The sequence below is a fragment of the Amaranthus tricolor genome, chromosome 15, assembly GCF_026212465.1.
Source record: "Amaranthus tricolor cultivar Red isolate AtriRed21 chromosome 15, ASM2621246v1, whole genome shotgun sequence".
Classification (NCBI taxonomy): domain Eukaryota; kingdom Viridiplantae; phylum Streptophyta; class Magnoliopsida; order Caryophyllales; family Amaranthaceae; genus Amaranthus; species Amaranthus tricolor.
The window spans coordinates 16265081-16273423 of record NC_080061.1 but is presented as its reverse complement, the minus strand read 5'-3'; the positions used below and the strand labels follow the sequence as shown (position 1 = coordinate 16273423).

Here is an 8343-nt window from a genome sequence, read left to right as displayed (position 1 = left end):
CATTTTTGACAATCTGTCCATTACTACCATGATAGAGTCTTTACCCCTCCGTGTTCTTGGAAAGGCTACTACAAAGTCCATGCTTAAGTGCTTCCAAGGTTTGTTGGCTACAGGTAGAGGCATATATTCTCCCTTGTGAAATGTAATTTTTTCCCTTATGCAAGCTTTACACCTAAGGATGTATTTTCCTATAGTTCCTAACATCTTAGGCTAATAGAAATGTTGACTGACCATGTAAAGGGTTTTCTGAATCCCAAAGTGCCCAGCCAAACTTCCCTCGTGCACCTCCTTAATCAACAAAGTCCTTAGGGGTGTTTTAGGTATGCATAATCTATTTCCTTTAAAAAGGAATCCTTGTTGTATGTAAAATAATCCTTGAGGTTCCGTTAAACAAGCTGTATAAAGGATGTTGAAATCAGGGTCTCCTGGATATTGTTCTTTGATTATTTTAAACCCCAAGATTCTGGCTTCAAGGATAGCCAACAAGCTGTGTCTCCTTCTTAGGGCATCTGCTATGACATTAGTTTTCCCAGTCTTGTATTTGGCTGAAAAATTAAAGGTTTGCAAAAATTCTACCCATCTAGCATGCCTAGGATTGAGTTTTTGTTGGCCATGTATGTTTTTAAGAGATTCATGGTTAGTGTATAATATGAAAGGGTGCACCTTCAGATAATGAGACTAGTGTTCCAAGGCTCTAATCATTGCATAAAATTCCTTATCATAAGTAGAGTAGTTAAGCCTAGACTTGCTTAATTTCTCACTGAAAAATGCTACTGATCTATCCTCTTGCACTAGAACTGCCCCTATGCCTGTTCCACTAGCATCACACTCTAATTTAAAAGGTTTTGTAAAGGCAGGTAATTTTAGGACAGGAGCTTTGCACATTATGTCTTACATAGCTTCAAAAGCTTGTTGAGCTTTTGGTGTCCAATAGAATGTTCCTTTCTTGGTGCATTCTGTGATGGGTGCCATAATGGAACTAAAATTCCTTATAAATCTCCCATAAAAAGATGCCAAGCCATGAAAAGACCTAATCTGAGTTATGGTGGTGGATGTAGGCTAGGTTTGGATGGCCTCAATCTTTGTAGGATCTGCCTTCACTCTTTCTTTTCCTATAATGAATCCTAAAAAAGATATCTCCTGCATTAAGAAACTGCACTTTTCTAGCTTACCATACAGTTGTTGTTTCCTCAAAACCTCAAACAACTTACCAAGGTGTTCCAAGTGTTCTTCCACTTGTTTGCTATAGATCGGAATATGATCTAAGTGTACCACTATAAAATTTCCTAAGAAGGGTCTTAAAATTTCATTCATCAACCTCATAAAGGTGCTTGGTGCCCCAGTAAGTCCAAATGGCATTACTAACCATTTATACAGTCCACATTTTGTTTTAAAGGCTGTTTTCCACTCATCTTCCTCTTTTATTCTAATTTAATGGTAACCACTCCTCAAATCTACCTTGATAAACCACTGGGAACCTGCAAGTTCATCAAGCATATCATCTATCCTAGGTATAGGAAATCTATACTTAATGGTGATATTATTGACTCTCCTACTATCTATACACATCCTCCAACTTCCATCCTTTTTGGAACTAAGAGTGTAGGCACAGCACAAGGGCTAAGGCTCTCCTTTACAAATCCTCTTTGTAACAACTCTTCAACTTGCCTTTGTAATTCCTTAGTTTCTGTGGGGTTGGTTCTGTAGGCTGGTTTGTTTGGTAATGGAGCCCCAAAGATAAGGTCTATTTGATATTCAATGCCACTTATAGGTGGAAGTCCCTTTGGTAAATCCTCTGGAAACACATCTTGGTATTGATGCAACAACTGCCTAATCTCAGGTGGTATGCTTGAGTTTATATTTACTTCTTCGATGAACAACAAATACACTATTTCCTTGTTTATGATTTTTTTCTCACAAACCGTCCTATTAATCAAATGTACAGGTTTCTTAATAAGAGGGGGAATATCTTTATGAGGAGGCAAAGGAATTAAGTCTTTCAATTTTCCCTCATGTTTGATAGTGTAAATGTTAGTAAATCCATCATGTTTACTCGTTCTGTCATATTGCCGAGGTCTTCCTAGGAGCAAGTGGCAGACATTCATTTCTAAGACATCACACATCACTTTATCCTCATAAGTCCCTACGGTGAATCCTACTAAACATTGTTTGTTTACTGATCCACTAACTTTGCAGTCCAACCACTTGAGTTTGTAAGGATGAGGGTGAGGTTTGGTCTTCAGTTTCAATTCTGACACAAGGTCCAAACTAACACAGTTGGACTCACTCCCTCCATCTATGATAAGATCACAAATCTTATCCTTCACCCTACACTTAGTCTGAAAAATATTCTCCCTCTGATCTGATCCCTTAGCCTCAGGGGTAGCATGAAAGCTTCTCCTAACAATCAGGTTATAATGATCCTCCTTAGGCAATATCCTTTCCCTCGCTTCCTCAGTCTCACTATCCTCAATACTACTCTCATTTCTCTGTAAATTCCCTGTTTCATCTATTTTGTAGGACCCCTCAGGTTCATCACTTCCAATGGAGGGCCAGCTCTCCTCCTTTACTCTATTCCTAGATAGAAGCATCATCTTAGGCTTGGTTTCATCCTTCATTTCATTCCACTCTTGTATAGTAAAAGCTCTGGCATTGGGACAAGCATCCCTATAATGTCCATGTCCATAACACTTGAAAAAAACCACATTCTTCAAGGATAAATTTACCTTACTCTTAGCTCCACTGTCTTGGCTATCTTTCTAGGGTGGATTAGGAGAGTTAGTTGTTGCCTTAGCAGATTTGCTCTTGGGGGTCCTATTATAGTTTGAAGTATAACTAGTTTTCTTTTTCCCAACATGCTGTTTTATACTCAAAGCCATGTTACAAGCTAATTACAAAGTCAAGTTGGGTATCAACATTAGTTTCTTCTGAATCTCATCCCTAAGTCTTGCTATTAATTTGGCCACCCTCATTTCATCTGTCTTAGTCACTTCACAAAGGACATACAACTTCTCCTATTCTTGCACATATTCAGCAACACTTCTATTTTTCTAACTTAGGGTGTTCCACTGCACATATAATTGCTATTTATAGTTTGAAGGAACATATTTTCTCCTCAAATGTTTCTTCAATTTATCCCGTGTGTCAATTCTAGCCCTATCTTCTTTCCTTCTTTGTTTTTGGACACCCTCTAAGCACACAACAATTTGGTGAGTTTTATCTTAACCAATTTGTATTGTCTTTCAGGTAATGTTTCTTCATATTCAAAACACCTATCTAAACTGGCTTCCACTCAATATAGGTCTCAGGGTCATGGGATTGTCCATCAAAGTCATGCAATTCAATCCTCACTGTTCTATCCTCCTGATTTCTATTCATAGTGTTATTAACATGGTTTAAAGGGGGTCTATCATTGTTCCTAAGCCCAGCAGTGGCCAAAATTTAGGTCACTATTTATAAGGCTACTTTTATGGCCTCTAATCTAGCATCCATTTCCCAACTTTCACAAGGATAAAGACATAGAAAAAGAAAATTTGTAAATCAAAGAAGTAAACACAACAAAAATTAGAAATCCTGATTCAGTTTATTATCTTGATTTATAAAGAACTTTAATGTAGAAAGAGATGTTCAAGATACAAATATTGAATGATTAACAAGAACTTTTAACCTGTTTTCTTTCAGATTACCAATGTATGAAATCTAAAAACAAATTAGAAAGAGTTTACCAATATGTGTATGTTTGCACAATACTCTAGTTTTCCCTGACAGTATTGTTCTTTTGTGTTTCTGTCCCTCCACACAATTTACGCTCTGATACCAATACGAAACATGTGAGAGGGTGTATGGGTTCCCAAACATGCACACAATCACCCTTTTCAAGCACAACAATCAACGTTCCTTGATCAATTCTCACAAACAAGGCCAAGCAAAACCAAAAAACAGGTTCTTGATTTTCAGGCCAGTCTTAATGACACCAATCTGGCAACTGTTAACTGATGGGTCATCCAGACTTGTTGGCGCAGGGGCTAGATTGGTACTCATAACGCCTGAGAGGAAAGTCATTGAGTACGCTTTGAAATTTCAATTCAAAGCTACTAACAATGTAGAGTTGTTCATGGGCGGGATTAGGCGGGTAGCGAACCGGGTAATGCCTTAAAAATCTACCCGCGGGCTCAAATATTCAAAAGCCCGCCCGCATTTGTGGGCATATTTTTTCTGTCGCTACCCGCCTATTTTCTTAGTGGGCGGGACCGCGGGTAAGCGGGTATTTCTTATTTAAAAATTAAAATAGAATACAAATTATAAAGTTAAGTCTTAATAACAATTATAATAATACAATTCATTGTCCAAAATACTCTAACTACATAAAAAATCTCAAAATACTCAAATTACGTAAATATAAATGTAGGGGATTGGAAAATAGGAATTAGGAGGGGGGATATGAGTTGTAGAGAATATATGAGAATTGAAAATACGAATCATTGGCAAATTGGAGTTTTAAAAAAAGTTCAATAAGGTAGAGCTAACATAAAAAAATATAAATATTACTTAATAATTAATATATTAAACTAAGCGGGCGGGCGAGTATACTCGCGGGTATTTTTTTGTGTCTCTACCCCATTTATCTTAGCGGGCGGGTATTACTCGTCCTAATTTTAATTTTTTTTCAAATACATTGTCCGTACCCGTCTGTATTTCGAGCCAGGTGGGTCAAGCCTGGCGGGTAGCCCCCCATGAACAACACTATAACAATGAAGCAAAATAGGAAGCTGTTATTGCTGGGTTGCAGTTGTGCAAAGCTTTGGAAGCCAGAAGAGTCAGTTTAAAGACTGACTCCCAGTTAGTGGTGAACCAGATCCGAGGAGAGTATGAAGCCAGAGATGCCAACATGCAAAAATATTTGAAGAAAGACACAAGAGTTGATTTCTGGGTTTGAGGCTGTTCATGTGGAAAGACTACCTAGTTCCCAGAATGAGCAAGCCGATGCACTCTCTAAATTAGGGAGTTCCATCATGCAAAATCTGAAAAGGTCAGTCCTAGTAGAAGTTAAACCTTTCAGTTCAATCCATGAAGATGCAATGTCTGTCTTTAATATTGGAAGCAGAGATGTCCCAGATTGGATGAATGATATCATCCAATATAAGGAAAATGGAGAACTCCCAACAAAACCAATTCTTGCTAAAAAACTAAAATTGAAATCACTCAAGTTTTGCATGGTAGATGGAGAGCTGTACAAGAAGGCCAAGAATGGACCGTTATTGAAGTGTGTAACACCATTTGAGGCTGATTATATATTGAAAAAAGTGCATGAAAAGTGTTGTGGTCATCATATTGGAGCTCGGGCTCTGGCACATAAGGCAATCAGAATTGGTTATTATTGGTCAACTGCAACAAAGGATGCTAGAAACCGAGTTCAGAAATGTGAAAAGTGCCAGAAATTTGCGCCAAACATCATCTAGCCGACATCTGAACTGAAATACATTCATAATCCAGTCCCATTTGCTTAGTGGGGACTAGACCTTCTGGGACCCTTTAAGCAAGCAGCAGGAGGTAAAAAGTTTCTGATTGTTGTGATTGACTATTTTACCAAATGGGTAGAAGCTAAGTCACTAGCAACAATCACATCAAGAAAGTAGAAAAGTTCATCTGGCAGAACATTGTCACCAGATTTGGACTACTAAGAGTTCTCACTGTTGATAATGGAACCCAGTTTGATTGTGCAACACTGAGAAAGTATCTAGAAGATTTCAAGATCGCTGTAGCTTATTCATCAGTTTGCAATCCACAATGTAATGGTCTAGCAAAGGCTGCAAACAAATAAATTTTAAATGGTCTTCAGAAAAAACTAGAAGATGCAAAAGCCAGATTGGTTGATGAGATTTATGATGTCCTGTGGTCATCATGGACAATAGTTAAAGAAGCAACTGGCCAGACACCGTTCAGGCTTGTTTATGGGTTAGAAGCACTCCTACCTGTTGAAATTGGAATGCAAACTATAAGATTGAAGCACCCGAAGCAAGAGGAAAACCGGGAATCTAGGCTTCTAGATCTGGAACTCATAGATGAGGTTAGAGAAAATGCAGCATGGAAAATGGCAGCCTAATAGAATATGATTGCCAAATTATACAACAGAAAGGTCAAACATAGCTCATTTCAAGTAGGAGATTTGGTTTTGAGAAACGCAAAGGCCACCCAGAAACATGAGCATGGAAAGCTGTCAGAAAAATAGGAAGGTCCTTATATAATCTCAGATGATTGTGAAAATGGAACGTACAAGTTAAAGACATTAGATGGAGAACCACTAAAACATAATTGGAATATAAGAATGTTGAAAAGATATTATGTATAGATTTACAAAATTGTTTATAATCATTCATTTGTAAAAAATTTTTATTAGTCAGATTCAATATATACAGACATTTTTATGTAACAGTCTATGTAATCATCAATGTAACATAGATGTAATTATAGAATGATGAAAAAGAACCAACGAGAAAGCCCTGGCTTTCATAGTTAAAGAGCTCAGCTGAGTTCATGGGGAAGCCCTGGTTTTTCATAACTAAGGAACCCAGAAAGTGTCTGAATAAGATATCAGGCATCAGGAAAGAAGAGGATGATTTATAACGCCCCAGAAAAAAACCCTTTAAGTATTTATCATAATTGAAAATACTCAAAAGTTGTTGGGGGGGGGGGGGGGGGGGGGGGGGGGGGAGGTGGGTAAGAGGCAGGTAATAAAAAGTGCTTGATCATGTACAGAAAATATATGTAGGAATCTGACAGGGTTTAAGAAGCATATGTTAGCTTGATTGAAGATTATCTGGCAAGAAGAGATTAAGAAAAGAATTGTGAGTTATTTGTTTAGATACTTCTTCAAGTCATGTGAGTTGTTTAGTTAGAAATCTCTTCAAGTTATGGAGATGAATATATGAAAGTATTATCAATTGATGAAAAGTTTGTAAAGTGAAAAATGATCAATATAGTAAAATGTTCATTCATTCAATAGAACATAAAATTACAAGTAACTAGAAGTATTCAATATACAGCAAATTTTTGAACTTCCAAGAGTATTAAAAAAAAAAAGTTCTTGATTAGCTGGTTGTAGGAGTAGTCGAGGCAGAAGGAGCAGAAGTAACAGTTCCCTGGCTAGATGATGCATTGTATTGGGCCCTTAGGGTAGGAATGCATGAAGCTACTGGAATTTCTAGAGGCAAGAAGGGTTCAATCTTAGACCATTCCAGGTCAAAATAAGCAGTAAAAACTGCATTCATTGCAAGCCAGAGAGAGCCCTCCTTGGTTCTAGCCCTATCAGCTGCTAAATGAGATTCAAATTGGGATTGGAAGTATTTAGTTGCCTTCTTTCTCTCTTGGGCTTTTAGGTGCTTCTTCTCAGACTCTAGTTTTGCCACCTTAGCTTCCAAAGCTAATATCTGCTCCCTCAATCTATTTTTGTCACTCTCTGCAACATCGATTACATCCCTTTGAGTCCTTGTCAGATACTTGGACTCTAAAAGCTGGGATCTGAGATGCAAAATTTCCTCTTCCTTTTTAGTAGAAAATTGCTCAAAAGAAGCTAAAGTTTCTTGAACCTTCTTCAAATCTTTCTGAAGACGGCCAGATTCTTCAACACCTTTAGCAATAGTTGATTGTTGCTCCAAGATATAGTTGGACTGGGATATATGCTCAACTTGCAGCTCCTTATGTTTGGCATTAAGCTCACTTAGACTTTTTTGAGCCAATCTGAGCCCAATGCCCAGAGTCAAGATCCTGACCTCTTTGGCAGTATTCAGTTCAAGTTGGGTGCTGAGCTCAGTCTCTAAAAATTGGGTTTTACCCTTCTAGTTATTTATTTCATTCTGGTGAGAAGCAGCTCAGATTCCAAGATTTGAATGTTCTCGTTTAGGCCCTTTAATTCAGTTGCAAGAGAGGATGAATCAGACTCCAGTACTAGGTTCCTAGCTCTCATACGCTCCACCTCAGCCAGAAGAGTGTTAATCTCAGTTTCTTGAATTTGATTCTTTGGCGAAGATTCTGAAGATCAAAATGGTATGTCTTCTTCGCCAGAGAACCCAACTCAGAATCTGGAATTAATCAACTGTGTGCAAGATAGAAACAGTTAGCAAAGTTGAAGACAAGAAAAGTCAAGTATAAAGTTTGAGTATGGATCCAGTTACCACATCAAAATCATGATGTGGGCCTTCCAGAAACCTCCCAACACTGGCCATGATGTCCATAAACCCAGATTACTGAGAGGTGATCACCTCATCCAGTTTCTACCTGGAAGAGGGTGGTTCCTCTTGATGAGGGCCTTCAGTAGCCCCTTTATTTACATTTTGTGTTCTTGGC

General features: G+C 38.0%; 1 protein-coding gene across 1 annotated transcript; it reads right to left on the bottom strand.

Moving 5' to 3' along the window:
• Positions 1-210: 210 nt before the first annotated feature.
• On the bottom strand, positions 211-885 carry LOC130801093 (uncharacterized). Its single transcript, XM_057664854.1, has 2 exons — positions 775-885; positions 211-663 (listed from the first exon to the last, which is right to left on the bottom strand). The coding sequence occupies exons 1-2, from the start codon at positions 883-885 to the stop codon at positions 211-213; spliced, it is 564 nt and encodes a 187-aa protein (XP_057520837.1).
• Between the last annotated feature and the right edge of the window lie 7458 nt (positions 886-8343).